Source organism: Cornus florida, unplaced genomic scaffold, assembly GCF_030987335.1.
Source record: "Cornus florida cultivar Cherokee Brave unplaced genomic scaffold, ASM3098733v1 CherokeeBrave_3.0.0_Hap2_Chr04, whole genome shotgun sequence".
NCBI lineage: Eukaryota > Viridiplantae > Streptophyta > Magnoliopsida > Cornales > Cornaceae > Cornus > Cornus florida.
In genome coordinates, this window is record NW_026775574.1 from 10,390,990 (window position 1) to 10,415,658 (window position 24,669).

The 24,669-nt window shown below is 37.4% G+C and overlaps 1 protein-coding gene across 2 annotated transcripts; it reads left to right on the forward strand.

Moving 5' to 3' along the window:
* The first annotated feature begins 10,165 nt into the window (after positions 1-10,165).
* Positions 10,166-24,381, forward strand: LOC132302713 (uncharacterized). Of its 2 annotated transcripts, none has more exons than XM_059799637.1 (2): positions 10,166-10,420; positions 22,687-24,381. In XM_059799637.1, the coding sequence occupies exon 2, from the start codon at positions 23,466-23,468 to the stop codon at positions 24,162-24,164; it is 699 nt and encodes a 232-aa protein (XP_059655620.1). In that variant the 5' UTR covers positions 10,166-10,420; positions 22,687-23,465; the 3' UTR covers positions 24,165-24,381. The 2 variants fall into 2 exon arrangements, with proteins under 2 accessions (XP_059655620.1, XP_059655621.1); XM_059799638.1 differs by having other exon boundaries at positions 22,687-23,300.
* Positions 24,382-24,669: the final 288 nt, after the last annotated feature.

The following is a 24,669-nucleotide window of genomic DNA, read 5'->3' on the forward strand; positions in this document are numbered from 1 at the left end:
GGGAATTTTGCCTACCGCAAGGTAGTTGACAATATCTACAAACCAAGGGAGACTTGAATGGGAAATCTGGAAAAGTTGCTCATCCGGAAAGGAATCACGGACGGCAGCAAATTCTGAGGATTTTTCAATGAGTAAGCGCGAGAGATGATCGAGGACAACATTGTCAGTCCCTTTATTGTCCCGAATTTCAATGTCAAACTCTTGAAGTAAGAGTATCCATCGAATTAGGCAAGGTTTGGTCTCTTTTTTCATTAACAAGTGCCGAAGAGCGGCATGATCCGAGAAGACTATGACCTTGGAACCAAGAAGATAGGAGCGGAATTTATCCAAGGCATACACCACAGCTAGCAATTCTTTTTCAGTGGTGGTGTAATTTAACTGAGCATCAGAGAGAGTCTTGCTCGCATAATAGATGGCATGCGGAAGCTTATCCACATGCTGGCCCAAAACCGCACCTAATGCATAATCCGATGCATCACACATGATCTCAAAAGGGAGAGACCAATTGGGCGGTTTCATGATTGGGGTGGATGAAAGAAGAGTACGAAGTTTAATGAAAGCTTCCCTGCAGGCTTCATCAAAATTGAACGGAACATCCTTGGCAAGAAGATTACACAAGGGCCGAGAAATTTTGCTAAAGTCCTTGATGAAGCGACGATAAAATCCGGCATGGCCAAGAAAGGAACGGATTTGACGGACTAAATTCGGAGGAGGAAGATTAGAGATTAACTCAACTTTTGCCTTGTCCACCTCAATTCCTCGTTTAGAAATGACATGTCCTAGAACAATGCCTTCTTGGACCATGAAGTGACTTTTCTCCCAACTTAGAATGAGATTTGTTTCCTTGCACCTTTGAAGCACAAGGGATAGATTGTGGAGACACGAGTCAAAGGAGGATCCAAAGATAGAAAAATCGTCCATGAACACCTCTAAGAATTTTTCAACCATATCCAAAAATATGGACATCATGCATCTTTGGAACGTGGCCGGAGCATTGCATAGCCCAAAAGGCATGCGTCTATATGCAAAGGTTCCGAAGGGGCATGTGAATGTGGTATTCTCTTGATCTTGCGGATCAATTGCCACTTGGTTATAGCCAGAATAACTATTAAGGAAACAATAGAAGCTTTGGCCGGCTAACCTCTCTAGGATTTGATCAATGAATGGGAGTGAAAAATGATCTTTCCTAGTGGTGGAGTTAAGTTTCCGGTAGTCAATGCACACACTCCAACCAGTGGTGGTGCGTTGTGGCACGAGCTCTCACGCAGAATTTTTAATGACGCTGAGGCCGGATTTCTTAGGAACAACTTGAGTGGGACTCACCCATTTGCTATCAGAGATGGGGTAGATGATTCCCGCATCTAGCAATTTTATCACTTCCTTCATTACCACTTCCTTCGTGTTAGGATTTAACCGGCGCTGAACCTCTCTAGTGGGCTTTGTGTCCTCCTCCATATGAATGCGGTGCATACAAATGGAGGGGTCAATTCCTTTCAAGTCAGCCACTACCCAACCAATAGCTTCTTTGTGCTCTTGTAGCACTGTTAAAAGGTTGGTTTCTTGGTCCTTTAGAAGGTCCGATGCAATGATGACCGGGAGAGTTTGATTTAAACCAAGGAAAACATACTTGAGATGGGCTGGGAGCGGCTTAAGCTCAAGTTGTGGTGGAGATTTCAGAGATGGAACCGGAGGAGTAGTGGAGAGCTGAGGAAACGGCTTTTTTGGAATTTTTTAAGAGGGAATGTCCATGATAGCATCAACATCAAGCAGAGAATTAACTTCTTGGATGGATTGATCAATGTCAAAGTTTGAGAAGTCGAAATGAGACATGCAAGTTTCAAGGGGGTCCTTGCTTAGAATGAAGGGGAGAGATTCTTCGACCACTTTATCAATGACATCAACAAGGAAACAATCATCCTCATTGGAAAGATGTTGAGTTGCATGAAAGATGTGGAGTTTGATTTGCATGTTTCTAAAAGCAATGTCCATCACCCCAGTTCAACAATTAATTGATGCATTAGCTGTAGCTAAGAATGGCCTACCAAGGATCATGGGAAAGTGCTTTTTTGGATCATGGACCGGTTCCGTGTCAAGAACCACAAAGTCTACCGGGAAGTAGAATTTGTCCACTTTGATGATAACATCCTCAAGAATGCCTCGTGGATGCTTGACCGATCTATCGGCAAGTTGCAAAACCACGGAAGTCGGCTTTAGATCTCCTAAACCAAGCTGTAAGTAAACTGAGTATGGAATTATATTCACACTAGCTCCTAAGTTAAGGAGGCCCTCTCGATTTTGTTGTCACCAATGACGCAAGAGATTGTGGGGGCACCCGGATCCTTATACTTTGGAGGAGTGCTGTGCTGAATGATAGCACTAACATTTTCAGTTAACCTCACTTTCTTTGGCAAATGATTTTTAGAAGTGCGTTTTTGAGTGCACAAGTCTTTGAGTTTTGCATAGGGAGGGATTTACTTGATAGCATCCAAGAGGGGTAAGTTGATCTTCACTTGCTTAAAAACTTCCCACATGTCTTGAATTTTACAATTCTTGTTCTCAATATGTGTTAACTCTTGAAAACGTTGAGGAAACGGAGTTTTTGGCTCATAAGTAGTTTCCACATTTGGGTTAACATGTGTGGGATTTCCGTGAATGGTATTTGGACGAGAAGAGCTTGGAATTTGATTGGAAGAGCTTGAATTTGGATTTTGCAAAGGAGGTTCTTTTTCATTTTTGTCTCCATCAACCTTGTTGTCAACCACTCTACCACTCCTAAGGGTGGTGATTGCTTGAACACGCTCATGACTCGGCCCACTCGATGGAGGGGTTTCATTAATCACATGCGGACCTCTAGGATTTTCAAATGGTTGAGCGGGAAGCTTACCCTTGTCCTTTTGAAGCAATTGGTTCATAGAGTTAGCTATTTGGCCCACTTAATTTTTGAGCTTAGCTATGGATTGAGTATGAGAGTGAACCATTTGAAGAGTAGGCTGCAAAGATGTCAAGAGTTGCTTGTTGGAATCCATAATTTGCTTGTTTAATGACTCCATCATTTGCAGCCACAATTTCATCAGTTGAGTACACCGGAGGTTGATTGGAAACATTTGGATTGTACGAAGGTCGATAGCTTAAAGAGGCTTGAAATGGTCTACCTTGATATTTGGAAGAGGGTTGATTTTGATGCCTTTGATGTTAAAATTGGGAATTTTGTAGGGCTTGTTGCCTCTACGAAAAATTTGGATGATCTCTCCAACACAGATTGTAGGTATTGGAATATGGATTATTCCCGGATCTTGAGAACATGGCATTAGCTTGCTCTTGATTTGGATTGGAAAATTGCTCCGGTGTGGGGCAATCTTCCGTAAGATGGAATGAACTAGTACATGATGAGTATACCGAACTTGCCGAATTTTGAGATAATGAAGGAGAGAGATGTGGTGCCATCAATTGATAGAACTTATAAGCTATGGCATCCACTTGAGATGATTCCTCCCTTATTGATTTTGGTTGACAAGGGTTGGTGTTCTTTGTATTGGTTGAGGTCGGAGTCCTACAAGAATTATGTTGAAGTGAATTTTCGCTTAAATTCTCTAGTAGGGTCCAAGCTTCATCCGCATTCTTGGATATGAACATCCCACCACAAGAAGAGTCAACCATGAATCTATAGGGTTCGGTCAAACCAGCATAGAAAGCTTGCACTAATTGCCATTTTGGAATCAAATGATGCGGACATTTTCTAAGAAGATCTTGTAACCTTTCCCAAGTCTCGTGGAGTTGTTCTCCATCCATTTGAGAAAAGCTAAGAATGGAACGCCTCATTTGGTTGGTTTTACTCACCGGATAATACTTCTTAAGGAATTCTTGCTGTAATTGAGCCCAAGAAGTGATGGAATTTGGAGTGAGTGAGTTCAACCAATACTTTGCCCTATCTTTTAAAGAAAATGGGAAAAGATGTAGATGGAGTGCATTCTCAGGGAAACCTCTCAACCGGATGGTCGAACAAATTTCAAAGAATTCATCAAGATGCTTATAAGGATCTTCATTATCAAATCCATGAAAGGATGGAAGCATTTGAATGGTACTGGATTTGATTTCATATTGAGCTGTATCAATGTTTGGCATCACTATGCAAGAGGGAGAAGCATAAGTGGTAGGGATGAAATGGTCCTTAAGAGTCATGGGAACCACATTTGGAATTTTGGCCCTATCATTATTAATTCCCTCGTTTCCGACATTTCCTACATTTTCATCCATTGTGTTAAATTCAGTTTCAAGCTCTCTTATGCTAGAAGATTCCCTAAGGGTTCGTCTAAGAGTTCTTTCAAAAGAATTTATATTAACTGGAGATTCAAGAGTTGGTAGGGAGAGTGATCTACGGCCAAACATCAACGACTCACAACACAATCATCATAACAATTTATCATCATCAACTCCATATACGATGTTCCCTTTCTCCTCAATTATCAAGATAGGAATTAAATGGTCACGATAAGGACCGATGCTTTGTAATGTAAATTCACAATAAGTAGCCTCGACAAGGGCTTCACAGTTTAAATATCTCTAATTTTAACACATGCACGATATTAATAATTTTGAAACTAAAAGGTCGAGAGACTTACCTGGAGTCTTCTAGACTTACAAATTTGCTAGCGTTCCCTCGGCAAGCATCAAGTCCCTAGAATCTCACAAACAACTTACAACACCAAGATGGTCAGAACCACACAAGAAATATTCACAAATCACAATATTAATAATCAATCCAAAATTAACCCTAGAACTTTGGTTGCAAAAACCGTTTGCAGTCCCCGGCAACGGCGCCAAAAATTGATCGACGGATCGATTACATTTATAAATCAACCCGTTTTGCAATAGCACAAATCATTGTAAAATAGGGCTATTGGTCGGGTAAGTCGAACCACTGGGACTGCTAGTTTATGGCAACCTAAGTGTCTAAAATCATCTTTTAGAATGACAAGGGAGGTTTATAGAGAATTTGTTGGTTTGTTACTAAAACTATGATTGAGAAGTGCATAAAATGGTAATGCTACAAAATAAATAGGCAAAGACAATTAAAAAGAACTAGGGAAGTGAATCCGTACTAAACCCTAAACACATGCTAGATCAAGACTAAATTGGAGATAGATAATATATATATAATGGTCAAGAATTATATAGCAACACATGGTTACCCTATAATCATCAAGAAGTTCATTAAATCAAAACAAGAATGATCCATCAAAAGTTCATACATTTGAACTACCTAAACTAGGGTGTAGCATCAAACCTACTATCTTAAGCAAAAGACCATCAAGCCGTTAATCAAATGATAAAGCATATGAATTTAGGAATCAAGTATAAACCATCAAAGGGAATACCTAAGCAATGGACTATCAAGTTTCTCTATCAACATGCCATGAAAACCACTCATAATCTTATTTCCATTGCACCATGAAAATGTAAGCATTAAGATTAATATAAGGATCATCAAAGATAAGATAATTAACTTACATCAATCATTTATGAACATTGAAATTCATTACAAAAAGTAATATGCTCTAGATTATGAGAAGACCAAAAATTATACATATTTATCCCCAAAATAGAAACTAATCTAAAACATGATTACAAGGGAAGTCATCATCACCTCCCTAGATGGAGGTTTAGTTACCCATTAATGCAAGGAGTGGAGAGAAAGAAGAAGAAGAATACTCCATTGTTGCACCTTGAGCTCCAAAAACACCCAAAAAGCTCTCCACCTCTCCTCTAGCTTTTCAAATTTGAGATATGAGATATGTATGATCATACCCCATTCCTATCCTTCCAAAACCTACACCCCATACTCCAAAATCCTGAGCTCCCCCCATTGGCTTAATCTCAACCACATAAAAGGAAGATAAGGGAACAAAAATGCTGAAAAACAGGGGCAGGTGAACTACCTACAGAGGGCCGGCGGGTGCCCGCGAGGTGCCGGCGGGCGCTCGCGGAAGCTGCGGCTCGCGAGGATGGTACTGGCATGTTTGGCGGGCGCCCGCGGCGCGATGGCGGAAGCCCGCGGTGGTGTGCGGGAGCTACTGCGGGGGCTTCTGCAAGGCACCGTGAAACTAGACAGAGAGGTGAGGCATTTGGCGGGCGCCCGCAGTGGCGTGGCGGGCCCCGCGGGAGCTTGCCTTTGCAACATTATCAAGGCTTCTTGCAAGCCTTCTTCAAGCCGGACCGTGGATGCACTCCCACGACGAACACTCAGTCATGACTTCATAAAACGGGATCAGGAGAATTCAGGTCCAAAAGATAACTCCCCGGCACAGCGCACGTATTTCAATAAAATTGATGCCAAAACTGCTTCTTTGATCAAATTCAGGGAGACCGACCTGAAATAAGACAAAAGTGCAAAAATAAATTAAAACTGTACATTTTACTCCATTAACAGACTTAACTAATGCAAGAAAGGGCGCTTTAATATGCAACATTCGGCGCTTATCAAGGTGCTGATCGGAAAAGCAATCGAAGAATTGTCAGAAGATGTATGGACTAGTTAGCTATGCGAATGGCCGAATAAGAGTGACTGATTAAAATTGTGATCCATCAGTTCAACTCTTTAAAATTTCGGTCTGCCCTTATTTCAAAGAGTTGGGGGGCATTGTTTGCACTATAAATTTAATTTTTTTTATTCAGACACATGGTGTTATTTAATTGGAGGAAAATATATATATAGTGTTACTAGTAGGACTCTTATTTAAAAATTGGAGTTTAAAGTTACGAATTGCAGCTACGTTAGTTCGATTCCAAAAAATACGTTCATTTGGATAAGCGGGAAAATGAGTGTATGTAGATAAGCTTAAGACAAAATGAAGTGTATTTGGATAAAGAAGTTTTTTTAATTCAAATATAATATTTGTATTTGATAAGAAAACTTCTTTTAGTAATTGCTTGGAGCCTCAACTATAAATAGAAGAAGAAAGCCTTGCGCAAAAGGTCCTCGACCACGCAACGCATTTTTCATTCTCTGCATTTTACTTAAGTCTTTTCATTGTATTACACTTCTTTAGCTTAGGATTTTTCATTCTCTGCAATTTACTTAAGTCTTTTCATTGTATTATACTTCTTTTACTTAGGGGTAGTTCTGTTAGAATACAATTCTTGTACTTGTATCACTTGTGTAAGAATTTCACTTATAAAATAAGATGGACGCTAGTACTTAAGTGTTCCCTCCGTTGTTATTTTATAAGTTTATTTGTGATTGATGAACATTTGTACAGTTAGTGTTGCTCCCTTCATCCAATTTCAGCCCTTATTTTATTTTATTTTGTCAAAAGTCCTCTTAATTGAGGCATTGAAGAATCTGAAGGAAGGGGTCATCCTTGCCTTCTAGCATTCGCCTGATTCAAAAAAGCGCCGATTACAAATTCGGTCAGCATCAAGGATAGTTTGGCTATCCAACCCCTTGGGTCGAAAGACTCTAGCACGCCCTTGAAAAAAAAAAAAGCCAAACAGTGGTATTCCACGAGCTGGCCCGTAAGGCAAAGTGGGCCCCAAGAATTTAAGCGAGCCCGTTGCCCGGCCAAAAGGCCACTTGCTCGTGGAAATGGGCCTTTAGCTAGCCCGCTGCGGCTGCTCTTAGTAGACCAATGTATACGGACCAAACTTGGCCACATCTTACTTAGCTAGTTCTAATATTTCCTATATGTTATTTTCAACTAAAATTTCCTAGAACTCCAACCGAAGAAGTAAAAATAATTACCTTTGAACTTCCTCGTCATTCAATGAATTTTCGTTGATTAGTATTTTTTTACTTTTTTATTTTTGCCGCTAGTATTCGTTACTTGCCATCAATATTGTGAAAATTACATAACGCGTATTACAAGACATTTTCTTAATTATATATGCAGGGTCAAGATCTAAGCGCTAAGATTAATGAACGATTCCAATTTTAATCTTTTAATTTATTTAGGTTTAAGAGTTTTCTAACTAAAAAAATTATTAGTCACCCAAGATTGTAATCTAGTGCAATGACGTAATTAGAAAATTTCATGAGGGCGGCCTTTAACAACAACATGTCATTCAAATCATGGAGTGAGACGTGTGAAGTGTGATTGTTGTTTATACGCATTGAAGCAATAGTGAAATTCTTCTAGTAATTTTAGTGGGGGTAATATTAATATTCATTAGTTGCCCCTACTTAAAAAATTTCAGGGTGGGCAACTAATGAATAGGACCATGCATGATTTAGTGGTACATCTTCTTATAGAACTCTATAAAGTAGAAGCTTAAGAGTTCAAGTTCTTATAAGAGTAAAGCGTGTGTTAGAAGTTTAATTTTTTAAAAATAAATAAAGTAGAATGTTGATAGTTCAAGTTCTTAGTTTTTTTTCATGTAGAAAAATTAAATAAATAAATAATTGCACAAAACAAAATTGAAGCGTAAAAAGCTTTTCTTTTCCGGAAAGTTTACAAAAATACACATCACTATATATTCTCACTGGCTACCGGTACTCGATGATTTTTCATTTTGAAAAGAAAAAAAGAGCTTACACCATCTAAATTAGAGTTTATTATAGCATCTCCAATGCAATGCTATATTGCATGCTATTTCTAAAATCTAGCAAGTGGACTTGAAAAGGAGCTCTCCAATGCAAAGCTATAATGTCTGCCAAATTTTAACTTTGCCAAAATTGATGCCAATTGTAGCACAAGAAATAGCAGTAGCTATTTCAGAGAGAGAGAGAGAGAGAGGGTTTCAGATCTATACACACACACACACACACACACACACATATATATATATACAATAGAATTACAGACCTTCATCATAAAATAGAATTACAGGGAAAAAAAAAAATTAAAGCAAAACCTATACATACAAGTTAGCTGTTGTAGAGAGAGAGGGGGGCAAACTTGAGAATTGAGAGACAGCGGCTGAAGCTTGCTAAGGGCGAGCCCGAACTGGAGTAGCGGGCGATGGAAACTGAAGATATGGGTTTTGATTTTTTGAACAATCTGAAATGATATGGCCGAAAGAGGGGGCAAGTTCAGTGAGAACGAGAATAGAGATGGTTTTTTTTTTTTTTTTGTCTTTTTTTGACTAAATATTTTAGATTTTTGCTTCTTTTTAATTAGATTTAAATTTTAGTTTTCTTCTAATATCTACAACTTGATTTGGAATGTGTCTAATATTAATATTAGTGATCCAAATATGAATGGTGGTAATGGTAGTTGAAAAAGAATGGTAATTGTGTTAAAAAATAACATTTTGCATGAAATGCACCATTGAAGTAAAATTAGTAAAATGTAGCATTTTGACACTGTAACACCTATCAAAATATAAATGTGACATGTAAAAATAACTTTTAGCATTGGAGATAGTCTTAGTATTATTTTTACATCTTAGGAGCCCTCAGATGTCAAATTTTGACTTATTTGATACCCTTAACTCGAAAATTGTTGCAGATAAAAAGACTAAAATATAAATTTTTGCAAGATCTTCTTTTGTCAAGTTTAGCGTTATTCAAAGCGATTGAAACCTCTCTTCTTCTTCTTTTATAAAAAAAAAAACTAAAATTATAATTTCATAAATCACCTTAAATTATAATAAGGTTCTATAGAACCCCTCCCTTAGTGATCCAATTTAGTCAATTAGATTAATTTCATAAATCACCTTAAATTATAATAAGGTTCTATATTACCCCTCCCTTAGTGTGTGGGGAATAGGTAGTTGCAATTCTCTTTTCCCTTTTAAGATTTTTGTGGAATTAATCTTGAGAGAGATTTTGTTGAATTTATCTGTAAATATTTTATTAATTATTTATGATAACTACAAGTAAATAAATAATTTTTTATTAATTATTTATGGTAATTACAAATAAGTGAAAAAATTTATTTTTTTTATTTATTACATAAATAACTAATTAAAAATAATAAGTCTAATAATTCATTATAATTAATCAGTGCAAAATTTATTTTGCCTGTAAGTTTATTTAAAGCTGATTCCAGTGACCGGGTCATTCAAGTAAAAGGGTGGTTCCTTTTGTAAATTGATATGGTTGTCGGTCCGATTTCAAGTCATCACGGCGTCAATACACTAACAAGTCAAGTCACCACGCGTTATGGGAGGGTTGGCTTTATGTATTCAAGTCATGACTTGTTCCAAGTCTAAATTTTATAATCAAAAAATAAGAAATTAGAGACAGTAAGTCCTTTGAGACCACCACCGAAACTGCATCCTTATTCAGCTCTCTCTACTCTCCTCCTTATGAATTGGAAAATGACATTCTAGCAGCGAAGGACTTCAGCCGAAGTCCGAGGATGATAATGCGCGCATTTACACAGAAGTTCAAGAACCAGAGTTGCAGAGGCATTTACACAGAAGTTCGAGAACCAGGCTTGCAGATCTTGCTTCCTGATGATTACTTATACCGAATAATGAGGTAACAATTGCAAGGATTGGGTATATAATGCAGATATATTTTTCTTTGAATTCGTGGTCAGTCATTCATCAGACAAAGGAATGAGACAGTATATCTTAGATATAAGAACTGTTTTTTTATAATTATTTAAAGACATTATAGGTTAGAGATTAGAACTGTTTTTTATAATTATTTAAAGTTTTTTTTGTTATTTTTCAAATACTTTATAAAATAAACTAAGCATGTCCTAAATTTTGCAATTTTATTTTATTTTATTTTTATTATTTTTTTATTTTTTAACTAAATCAGCATGTTATATCGGTAGAATGGAGGTGTAGATGGTTTCCACTATATATATATCACGCTCCAAATATTGAGGACATATATACCCAAATATATTAATGCACCTATGACACACAACTTGAACCAAAATATATGAAATTTCATATTTGAATTATAATATCATTCAATCTCTCATACAATTTTTCTAATTTTTTAATTTTATTTTCCTTTTATAGTGTTTATAATGGAAAATACTTGATCAGTCATCCATATTAGTCAGCGATTCCCTGAACAATTATATATATATATCTATACGTGTGTGAGAAAATTTATAAGGCCAATGGCCCAAGAGAGCCCAACACCCAGGTTCTCCAAAGAACATTATACAGCCCAAGAGAAATTACCAAAATACAGCCCAAGAGAAATGTGACCCAAAACAATTTGGAGCGAAACCACTACACCAAACCCAAAATTAATTAGCCCACTTACCGCAAATTTTTTTTTTAATTAGCCTGTGGTTACTTGACTGGGTTTGTATTTTGGAGAAGGAGTTCAATTTGGGTGGACTAACCCAAACGTAACTTGAGTTCAACCTGATACAGGCATAGGCTACCCAATATATAATTAGAATTGGGTTTAGGTTAAAAAATTCTCTAACTTGAGTCCACCCAAACACATTTCGAGTTCATCCCAATTTTTTAAAGGTTTGGGCTACCTTAATTTACAATTTGAGTTAAACTTAGGTTGAAGAATATTAACTCGAACTTAATTAGGGTTGAATTTGAGTAGAAGTGTTAGCAATTCTAAGCCTAATCCTAATCCTAACCCTAACCCTACCCAAATTCTAATTTTATTTTATTTTATTTTAAATATCCTATAAATATAATTATTTCAATTATTAGTATTATTTTTTATAATTGACAACAAACACATGCACTCCACTTACGCACCCACTTTGTTTTTTGGGAACTCGAATCCTCACTATCAACTTTGGAAGGTAAAAGAGATACATTGAGTGAATTTCATGCTGTAAAATGGAGTTCTTTTTAGCACGAAAGGTTCGCCCACTGGCAAGTTAATTTCTAATAATTTATAAACACACTTTTGCACCACACAACTACACAATCACAGATCGAGAAAGCTTGATAAAATGCCATGGGAACGCACATTCCTTTCGGATTAATACTGGTGATGTTGCCTTGTTTCGAACTGGTGACTTTACAAATGAACAATTTTGTGGTAGCATCAAGGCTTACCCTCAATGTGGTGAATTAATTTTCGATTTAGAAAAATATATAAGGAAGAAAAAATTAAAATATTAACAAGATAATTATTTTTATAATTAGGATTGGGGCTGAAATTTTTTAATTTAAATTTAATTAGGTTGGGCTTGATTTTAGTTCATTTAAAAAAAAATATTATGATTATTACTTTATTTTCAACTTTCTTTGTTTAAAAATCTTAATTTATTGTATATTAGTTCCCTAAGAATTAGTTTATAAGTGTTTAGATTTTTTTATATATGTTTAGGACTAACTTAATTCAAAATTAACTTGAGATCAACTTAATTTTTAGGTTGATTTATCTAACCTAGCTTAATCGGAAAGTAATTTTTTTTTTTATTATTAGTACCTTTATAAAGAAAAATAGAATATAAAAAAAATATCATTCACTCTATTAATCAATCACTCGTATTCTTTAATACCTACTATTGGAAGAAGAAGAAGAAGAAGAAGAAGAAGAAGAAGAAGAAGAAGAAGAAGAAGTTAACTTAAAAAATATATTGTTATTCCCCCGTCCCATATTTAGTATCGTCATATTGGTAACAATGACTTTTGTGAGTCACGGTTACTAAAGACAACACTACATATGAGATGGAAGGAATACGTTTTTACATTTAGAATATTTAAAACATATGGAGTTATTTGTAGTATTTAAATACATTTTAAAAAATAAATTCTTTTCATATACATTTTTTTTCCAACAAAATTTAACCTCTCGTGATTTAAAAATGATCAAATTTGTGGTTTGATTAGGAGCTCTTTTATGCTAAAATTTCAACTATCATGTTCTCCTACTCGGGTCATCGCTGTTATCGACTTCTAGAATGCCATAATCTTGTAAAAAAGAATTGTAGTTGTTGAAGTAAAAAAGTTTTGTTTGACAAAGATAGTGTTATTAGCTAGACCTAGCTTATAAAATTATCACACAATTAGCTTCTCGATCATCTAGCTAGGTCGAGTTTTCTCCTCATCGTAGGAATCCTCCTCTTCTTGTAGGACTTCCTCTGCTTTTCGGAGTGTTCTACCCCTTTTTTCTCTGCGGTTGATGTCACGCCCCAAAATCCCAAATACATGAACTTTTATCTCGTATTAAGATTTGACATGACTTTCCTTACACAACCACAACTTTACAATAGAAATAATTAAATAAAGAAGTAGATGAAAACCACCCTCTAATTTATTAAATCAATACAACCATAATATCAAACAACCTTTTCAAACATAATCCATGATAACTGGACAAAATGAACTAACTCTCAAAAAAAAATATCGTCATTCTTATTACAATGCGAAAATTGAACTAAACCAAAGAATGCGACAAACAAGCCAAAACTCATCTCCATCATGTAATCCCATCACGTTCCTACTCAACGTGTACCTGAAATGTGATAATGGGGTGAGCTCACAAGCTCAGCAATAAATGCTAAACACAATCATCGTTCAGCAAATTAACCTTACCTTATATTCATGTATATATAAGCAACTCAAATAAGTTCATTATTCAAATGTGTATAACCTAGTTAATTATAAACTTAATAAATAACCATCTTTTATTTTTGTTAATAAATCGGCATATCTCACATGAGCCCCAGGCTCCCGTCCAATAAAATGGTGTGAATCGTATAGTCCCTGACTACCAAAAACACACGTGTGGCTGGATTGTACGTCTACTTCCCAAATGATCCCTGATCACGTCCACACAATAAGGGCTCATTAGACCCATGGCCATAACAAAAGGGCAGTGCATTCCCAATTAGGTAGGTCCCTGACCATACCCAAAAAGTCATCATAGGGTCAGTCCCTGACTACCCCTCCGACTAATCCAAACTCATCCATTAATTATTAATTATGGTGAATTGTGATATAATAATATAATATGAAATTTTATCATCATACTCGTACCCATAAACCTTAACTATCACTTATTCATCCAGTACTGTAACTAATAATGAGGCATGCAATTGGAAGTACAAATAATACCAATTCTGGCTATGAAATTTCGTCCCAGTAAACTTAGTCAGCAAACATATTCAGTTTAACATTCATCTAAACTTCCTTATGCAATTGTATAACTGCACAAACAAATATATATATATATATATATATATATATATATATATATATATATATATATCACAGATCAACCTAATAGATTTCATATATATATATATCCACCTCTTCAATTAATCAGTTACAGGTACTCATAATTTGACATAGTGAGTTTCTTAAAAAATATATTTAGTCCAAGTACTTCATGTATGTATAAATTTTCCAATTATTTATAAACTAATTAAATAGAAGATTCAAGGTTCAGTGACATGTCTAATCTATTCCTAATAATTAAATAGCATAATCAATTTAATTAAGCAAAGTCTTTAAAGTTCAGTCCCACTATTTAGGCAAATTTTATACTAAATAGATACACGTAGTCACCTATATATAGGAACACAAATTCTTTCATGAAATCCAACATAAGTACCTATATATTTACTAGTCAGCATACAAATTTTTATGTCATTTACTTCCCAAAAATCCAATCACAATTGGTTCATGCTATTAATAAGTTCATAATTCTGTATATGTCCCCACATAAGCATATATATTAACTAACTTTCATTCAATCAGAAAAAAAATCTAGAATTATAGGCAATGAATATAATAAGTACCCAATAGAGTGCATGTGGTAACATGTATACTGGAACCCATATGTATTTATAATTAGATCCAACACGATTACACCTACAACTCCGTATTACAATTCATTAAATACCAAAGAGCGAGTAACAACCACATATTAATCTACTAAACAGGTTCATATATCAAATAATCATAGATTTCCATCAAACAATTGACTAAAATATGCTAGAACAGTCTTAGAATAATTCTTTAAGAAATTTTATAAATTAAGTCGTAAACATATATAAAAATATAAAGCAAGATTAACTTGCCTGGTATAAATAATTCTTCCTTTCTACGTAACTTCCCGATTACCGTTCCTTTCCCCCGGCTACTGCAGGAAAACACGACGTCAAATCACTTTCTCTGGTCCCTTCTTCTCCCGTTATCGTGCTAGTATCTCTTTTTATATATATATATATAAATAAAACGTATTAGAGAGCTATAGAGATATAGGGAGTCTGGTGAGATAAATTAGTTTTTTTTTTTTTTAAATTTAAATTATTTAACAAACTTTATGACAATCACCCGTTTAAATTAAATCAGAGATAACCATTAAATTATATTAAGTAAATAAATATATGATATAAATATATATATGTATTTTACACGGGTCTTACATTCTACCCTCCTAAAAAGAAATTTCGTCCTCAAAATTTGCGTACCTTATTCGAATAGATGTGGGTACTTTCCCTTCATTTCTGACTCTAGCTCCCAAGTAGCCTCTCTCTCATCCTGATGATTCCACTGTACCTTCACCAGAGGTATCTCTGGCTGCCTCAACTGTTTCACCATACTGTCAACAATGCGAACAGGCGTCTCAACATAGGTCGTATTAGGGCAAATCTGGATCTCTATGCAGTCAATGACCTGAGTTTCATCCCTCAAGCACCTCCTCAACATAGAGACATGGAAAACATCGTGAAAAGCTGATAGTCTAGGTGGTAGAGCCAATCTATATGCCACCACTCCAACCCTCTCTGTGATCTCAAAAGGTCCAATGAATCGAGGAGCTAACTTCCCTTTCTTCCTACCAAATCTCGTAACCCCCTTCATTGGTGATACTTTCAAGAACACCAAGTCACCCACACTAAACTCCAAAACACGACGGCGTCGGTCTGCATAACTCTTTTATCGACTCTGAGCTGTGCGAAGTCGATCTCGAATGATGGCAACCTTCTCCGTAGTCTCTTGCACCAACTCTGGCCCCAAAAAACTACCATCACCAACCTCAGCCCAACATACAGGTGAACGACAAGGTCTACCATAAAGTGCCTCATATGGTGCCATGCCGATACTAGCCTGATAGCTATTATTATAAGCGAACTCAATCAATGGAATGTGATCCTCCCAACTGCCCCAAAAATCTAGCACACAGGCACGAAGCATATCCTCCAACACCTGAATGACCCTCTCGGACTGGCCATCGGTCTGAGGATGAAAAGCAGTACTCAAACTCAAAGGAGTACCAAAAGCTGCTTGGAAACTACTCCAAAATCGAGATGAAAAACGAGGATCACGATCTGAGACAATAGACACCGGCACTCCATGAAGCTTAACTATGTCTCTAATGTAGATCTTACACAATTCCTTTACAGTATCAGTAGCTCGAATGGGTAGAAAATGAGCTGATTTAGTCAATCGGTCCACTATCACCCATACTGTATTATGATTATGTATCGACCTTGGTAACCCCACTACAAAATCCATCGTCACATGCTCCCATTTCCACTCAGGCACAGGCAAAGGCTGTAATAGTCCTGCTGGTCTCTGGTGCTCAGCTTTCACTCGCTGACAAGTGAGACATCTAGATACAAACTCTGCCACATCACGTTTCATGCCTTCCCACCAGAACTGCCTCTTAAGATCATGATACATCTTAGTGCCACCTGGGTGCACTGTGTACCTAGAGTGATGTGCCTCCTCTAAAATCTCTCTCTTGAGGTTTGCTAAGTCTGGAACACATAGCCTACCTCGAAATCTCATACCACCATCAGCTCCATACGCCCAGTCAACATTACCTTCATCATTAACAGACTCAACTGCTTTGGTCTGTAACCTGTCATCCAGAGTCTGAAAATGAATGATCCGGCTGATCAAAGTAGGTTGTACAGTCAAACTACAAAGAATAGCCCCTGTACTCTGAGAACTCGGCATGATAGAAAACTCTGCCAATGCCTCTAACATCATCCACTCCTGAATCATCATAAAGGCAACTAATCCTCTCGGTTTCCGACTCAAGGCATCTGCTACCACATTCGCCTTTCTAGGATGATACTGAAGAGTCATATCAAAATCCTTCATCTTCTCCATCCACCTTCGTTGCCTCATATTCAACTCCTTCTGAGTGTAGAGGTATTTGAAGCTCTTGTGATCAGAGAATAACTCAAATTCCTCGCCATACAAGTAATGCCTCCACACCTTCAATGCAAGAACCACTGCTGCCAATTCCAGATCATGTGTAGGGTAATTCTGCTCATGTGGCTAAAGCTGCCTAGAGGCATACGCTACCACCTTGTCATCTTGCATCAAAACACAGCCAAGACCCTGATGTGATGCATCTGTGTAAATCACAAATCTCTCACCACTAACAGGAATGGTAAGAACTGGTGCCGAAGTCAATCTCGTCTTCAGCTCCTCAAATGCCTGCTCACAGCGGTGATCCCAAACAAACTTCACATCCTTCCGAGTCAAACGGGTCAATGGTGCAGCAATCTTGGAGAAACCTTCAATGAAACGCCTGTAATATCCTGCCAGTCCTAAGAAGCTACGAATCTCAGTGACAGTAGTAGGCTGTTTCCAACTCATCACAGCCTCCACCTTGGTAGAATCTACTGAAACTCCATCTTTAGAGATCACATGCCCCAAAAACTGAATCTGCTCTTGCCAAAAGTCACACTTCTCAAACTTAGCATAGAGCTGATGCTCACGCAAAGTCTGAAGTGTAATGCTTAAGTGTCTCTCATGTTCCTCCTTAGTCTTGGAATATATCAGAATGTCATCAACAAATACCACAACAAACTGATCCAAGTAAGGTCGAAACACTCGGTTCATCAAATCCATAAAAGCTGCCGAAGCGTTAGTCAACCCAAAAGGCATGACTAAAAACTCATAGAGGCCATAACGAGTCCTAAAGGCAGTCTTAGGAATATCCTCATCCCTAATCCTCAACTGATGGTACCCAGTCCTCAAGTCAATCTTAGAGAACAACTGCGCCCCTCTGAGTTGATCAAACAAATCATCGATGCATGGCAATGGGTACCTGTTCTTAATAGTGACCTTATTCAGCGCACGGTAGTCAACACATAAGCGGAGTGACCCATCCTTCTTCTTGACAAAAAGAACAGGTGCTCCCCACGGTGATGTGCTAGGTCGAATAAACCCCCGATCTTGCAACTCTTGAGTCTGCTTCTTCAACTCACTCAATTCAACTGGCGCTATTCTGTAGGGTGCCCTAGAGATAGGTGAAATACCAGGAGTGAGGTCGATGCAGAAATCCACTGCCCTCCTAGGAGGCAAACCCGGAATATCCCGAAACACATCTGCATACTCTGACACTATAGGCAACTGCTCTATAGTCACGCATTGCTCAACCACCTCGATGTCGGCCAGAAATCCCATAGTCATGGTGCCCTCAAACTCCCCACACTTATATCGAGAAGGAAACTGTCCCGGAACTGAGAATACAATAATCCTCTCATGGCAGTCCAACTGAGCATGATATCTAGCCAACCAATCCATACCCAGTATAGCATTAAATTCTCTCATACGTAATACTATTAAATCAATAGGATACTCCAACTCCCCAATTGTAACAGGGCAAGCACGACATATTCTATCAAGTGTCGTTGCGCTCCCGAGTGGAGTTGTAATAGATAAGGCATTACTTATATGTCCAGGTTCTAATCCCAGTGTATTCACAAATGATAGTGCAATAAAAGAATATGAAGAACCTGAATCAAATAGTACTCTAGCTATACTGCCATAAATAGTAAGTGTACCTTCCACTGCTGGTGGTGCACGATCCTGTCTCCCATCTGGAACAACTGCATAAACCCTTGCACCTCCTTGTTGCTGTGGTGCCTGACCTTTCTGCTGGTTATTCTTGTGAGGCTTGGGACAATTACGAGCCAAATGTCCTTGCTCACGACAATTGTAGCAATGCCCGCTGAACTGATATGGCTGTGCATCATAAGGTGTGGCTGGTACTAAAGCTGTGGATTGCTCACATTCACCAACTCTCTACCGTTTCCCTGCTCGCCAATCTTGTCTACCTCTCTGCCAAGACTGACCCTACCAGTTTCTCTGAGTCTGCTGCTGCTGACCCCTCTGATTCTGTTGAGAGCTACTCTGATTCTGTTGAGTGCTGCTAGCCTCCTTACCTTTCTGTTCTGCCCTACGCTCCTTCTGTTTCTGAAAGGCAATGTTATTATTCTCCTCTACTGCCATAGCACATTCCACCACTTTAGCATAAGTGTCAAAACGATGACCCACCACAAACTTCTTCTCATAAGAGACCAATCCTCGCTCAAACTTTCTAACCTTGTGTAACTCATTCGCAACAATGTGAGGAGCGAATCGGGATAGCTCTGTAAACTTCCTCTCGTACTCACTAACTGACATCTCATTATTCTGTTCCAGCTGCGTGAACTCTGCTGCCTTCTTCTCCTTCACTGATTGTGGAAAGTATTTGTCATTGAACCGAGTTTTAAAATCATCCCAGGTCATAGTTGTAATGTCCACAACCATCCTGGTCTCTGACTGCCACCACTGGCGTGCCTCACCAGATAAAAGAATTGCACCAATCTTCCTTTTCTGCACCTCAGTGCAGTCCATCATCTCAAAATACTTTTCCATATCTTCAATCCACTTCTCAGCATCAAGTGGATCGGTTGCTCTAGCAAATTCAACAGCCCCCAATTTGCGGATATCTCTAATAAATCCAATCATAGGATTTGGCACATGAGGTGCATCCTCCAACTGAACATTGTCATGGTCAACACCACCACGACCAGCACCTCCCTGACCTCTACCTCTAGCAGGTCGTCCTCTGCCTCTTCCAGCTCCTGACATCCTATTTTCAATAACGAATGTCAATAATAAGTCTCACAAGTAATTTATACTTAAACTGGAGTATGGTAAGAGAGCAATAATTCGTATAAGTATATGCTCCTATTCTTACTATCACTTCTCTTAGCCAGGTAATTCTTAACCTAGGCTCTGATACCAAACTGTCACGCCCCAAAATCCCAAATATATGAACTTTTATCTCGTATTAAGATTTGACATGACTTTCCTTACATAACCACAACTTTACAATAGAAATAATTAAATAAAGAAGTAGATGAAAACCACCCTCTAATTTATTAAATCGATACAACCATAATATTAAACAACCTTGTCAAAAATAATCCATGATAACTGGACAAAATGAACTAACTCTCAAAAAAAATATCGTCATTCTTATTACAATGCGAAAATTGAACTAAACCAAAGAATGCGACAAACAAGCCAAAACCCATCTCCATCATGTAATCCCATCACGTTCCTACTCAACGTGTACCTGAAATGTGATAATGGGGTGAGCTCACAAGCTCAGCAATAAATACTAAACACAATCATCGTTCAGTAAATTAACCTTACCTTATATTCCTGTATATATAAGCAACTCAAATAAGTTCATTATTCAAATGTGTATAGCCTAGTTAATTATAAACTTAATAAATAACCATCTTTTATTTTTTTTAATAAATCGGCATATCTCACATGAGCCCCAGGCTCCCGTCCAATAAAATGGTGTGAATCGTATAGTCCCTGACTACCAAAAACACACGTGTGGCTGGATTATACGTCTACTTCCCAGATGATCCCTGATCACGTCCACACAATAAGGGCTCATTAGACCCATGGCCATAACAAAAGGGTAGTGCACTCCCAATTAGGTAGGTCCCTGACCATACCCAAAAAGTCATCATAGGGTTAGTCCCTGACTACCCCTCCGACTAATCCAAACTCATCCATTAATTATTAATTATGGTGAATTGTGATATAATAATATAATATGAAATTTTATCATCATACTCATACCCATAAACCTTAACTATCACTTATTCATCCAGTACTGTAACTAATAATGAGGCATGCAACTGGAAGTACAAATAATACCAATTCTGGCTATGAAATTTCGTCCCAGTAAACTTAGTCAGCAAACATATTCAGTTTAACATTCATCTAAACTTCCTTATGCAATTGTATAACTGCACAAACAAATATATATATATATATATATATCATAGATCAACCTAATAGATTTCATATATATATATATCCACCTCTTCAATTAATCAGTTACAGGTACTCATAATTTGACATAGTGAGTTTCTTAAAAAATATATTTAGTCCAAGTACTTCATGTATGTATAAATTTTCCAATTATTTATAAAATAATTAAATAGAAGATTCAAGGTTCAGTGACATGTCTAATCTATTCCTAATAATTAAATAGCATAATCAATTTAATTAAGCAAAGTCTTTAAAGTTCAGTCCCACTATTTAGGCAAATTTTATACTAAATAGATACACGTAGTCACCTATATATAGGAACACAAATTCTTTCATGAAATCCAACATAAGTACCTATATATTTACTAGTCAGCATACAAATTTTTATGTCATTTACTTCCCAAAAATCCAATCACAATTGGTTTATGCTATTAATAAGTTCATAATTCTGTATATGTCCCCACATAAGCATATATATTAACTAACTTTCATTCAATCAGAAAAAAGATCTAGAATTATAGGCAATGAATATAATAAGTACCCAATAGAGTGCATGTGGTAACATGTATACTGGAACCCATATGTATTTATAATTAGATCCAACACGATTACACCTACAACTCCGTATTACAATTCATTAAATACCAAAGAGCGAGTAACAACCACATATTAATCTACTAAACAGGTTCATATATCAAATAATCATAGATTTCCATCAAACAATTGACTAAAATATGCTAGAACAGTCTTAGAATAATTCTTTAAGAAATTTTATAAATTAAGTCGTAAACATATATAAAAATATAAAGCAAGATTAACTTGCCTGGTATAAATAATTCTTCCTTTCTACGTAACTTCCCGATTGCCGTTCCTTTCCCCCGGCTACTGCAGGAAAACACGACGTCAAATCACTCTCTCTGGTCCCTTCTTCTCCCGTTATCGTGCTAGTATCTCTTTTTTTTTATATATATATATAAATAAAACGTATTAGAGAGTTATAGAGATATAGGGAGTCTGGTGAGATAAATTAGTTTTTTTTTTAAATTTAAATTATTTAACAAACTTTATCACAATCACCCGTTTAAATTAAATCAGAGATAACCATTAAATTATATTAAGTAAATAAATATATGATATAAATATATATATGTATTTTACACGGGTCTTACATTCTACCCTCCTAGAAAGAAATTTCGTCCTCGAAATTTGCGTACCTTATTCGAATAGATGTGGGTACTTTCCCTTCATTTCTGACTCTAGCTCCCAAGTAGCCTCTCTCTCATCCTGATGATTCCACTGTACCTTCACCAGAGGTATCTCTGCCCGCCTCAACTGTTTCACCATACTGTCAACAATGCGAACAGGCGTCTCAACATAGGTCATATTAGGGCAAATCTGGATCTCTGTGCAGTCAATGACCTGAGTTTCATCCCTCAAGCACCTCCTCAACATAGAGACATGGAAAACATCGTGAAAAGCTGATAGTCTAGGTGGTAGAGCCAATCTATATGCCACCACTCCAACCCTCTCTGTGATCTCAAAAGGTCCAATGAATCGAGGAGCTAACTTCCCTTTCTTCCCTTTCTTGCTCGGCCGCCGGAGCCTATGTGCGCGAGGCTTTGTTATCTTGGGGTTTTTGCGCTTTGACAGGATCGCTACCAGCCTCTCGTCGATCTTTCCATTTGATCCGGGTATTGCTATGTTTGCCTTTGTTTCATGTTTAACTCTAATGTTTGTTCTGTGCTTTTTGGCCTTTTGTTTTAGGTGCTTGTCTTCCTCCTCCTTTTTCTATCTCTGGGTTTCCATGGCGGGCCGATCCACTGTTAGTGCTGTATCTCACCTGGTCGGCCTGGCCTTTGGATCGTGGTGGGGTGTTGACGGACAGCTTATTTGGCCGCCACATGCTTTGCTATGGGGGGTGGAGATGTCGTATATGAGCTCCATGCCAGCGTCCGGCGTCTATGGTGTTTGCGTTGTTGTTCTTTACGGTTTCTTGGTGGGTCGGCTTTGGCGATCGGTTGTTGGGTATTCGGTTGGTGAAGTTGTGACGTCATGGCTGACGTGTGGTGATGTTTTTTCCCAGCGTTCTTTTGGTTGTTGGCGGGCCCGATCATTGATGTTTTGTCTTTGTGTTAGAAAGGGCCGATATGTATCTTTCGATGTAAGCTTTTTCTTCTCGTTTCTGGTGGGTATGGCTTTTGCATCCTTTGGAAGTTTATGTATGGCGGTGCATTTTTATCTATGGGTGGTTGTGTTTGGTGGTGTCTCTTTTTGTGTTTGTGCTGCTAGTTGTCCACTGTAACTGACACTTTTTCTTGATTTGTCAAGACTGTGATCTTGACTATATAAGAGGTGTTTAGTTTGATTTGGTTGGTTTAGTGCTTGATGATGTTAAATGTATCTTTGGTTCTATGTATTTCTATGTATTTCGCAGATGTACTTGTATGTAGATGTCGTATTGCGTTTGAATGTTTTCTTGCCAAGGTAAAAAAAAAAAAAAATCATCAAACTCGGTCTAATTTGCTCATCTCATTCTCTTTTTCATGGTATGGCTGGAAACTGGTACCGATCATCACCTGTGCTTGTTTCAATCATTTCTGTGCTCCAATCTTTCTTTTTCAAATCAGAACCACAAGTACCACAAGAATTACCAGATATTCTGGATTTGGGCGATGTCTCTCGTTCAAGTCCAGGATGCCCCAGCTGCGCCAGGGAAAAGAATAGTACAATGTGTCAGCCACCATCAGCACCACCACTACCATCACCACTCATTTCTGACACCTCAGCTGGCCATGAAACCTCCATCACCGTCGCCAGCTGCTCAATCAAGCAAGTCCCAGAAAATGAATCCCATTGTCAAGGTTTTCCGAGATCAAGAACTCGGAAAAACCCTACTTACTTATGTTATACCAATATCCACTGCAGTTTTGACAGTGAATGGCATCAAACACGCCTCTCTTCCATTACCCTCCATCGTAGTGTCACTTTGCATTGGTCTCCCAGCTCTGTGGATTGGAATTCTGTTTCGTGGCATCTTTTCTGACACCATGTCAAATGGTATAGAACAGTTTGGAGCTTGTTCTATATTTTTTGCCTTCCTTTTTGTGGTTAGCTCACTGCTTCCACCAGGCCTTGTTTGGATCCCCTGGACATGCTTTTCTGTCACTCTCTTACGTTCTATACTGAGCTGTCTTCCGCGAGCTTGGTTTCAGTTAATTGAGAACCCTGATGATGCTCTTTGATTTTGGTTGCAGAAGATTTACCAGTAAGTTTAATTAATTAGATATATATTAATTACATGTAAGCTTTGATCTTGACATGGTGTCTGAAATAGCCAAGTGCTCTATTAATTACTGTTTACAAGCATATATGTATCTACTATCTATCATGATTGTTAAATGCTGATGAGTTTAAATGAATTTGGTTTTGATCTCGACAAGTAATTCTGTCAATTAAACTTTGTCGGTTCCATAGAGAACTTGTTTGTACATTCATTTTACTCAATACTACTTACCCAATTTACCTAGAAAGACACGAGGAATTCTATCAAGAGGGTAGTCAAGTCCCTTGATAACTACCATTTCATTTAGATTAGTCAAGCCCTTAACAACAAACCTAGATCATTCATGTCATACACTGGTTCAATCTTAACGTATTTTGTTGGAAATTGTTTTCTTTCCTTTAATTTATTTATTTGGTTGTTCGTGGTTAAGGTGGTGGTTCATTTTGATATAGTAAGGAATAAGG

Bases quoted from the DNA above. Each gene is read 5' to 3' on its own strand.
- LOC132302713 (XM_059799637.1), top strand. From the start codon at position 23,466: ATGGTATGGCTGGAAACTGGTACCGATCATCACCTGTGCTTGTTTCAA.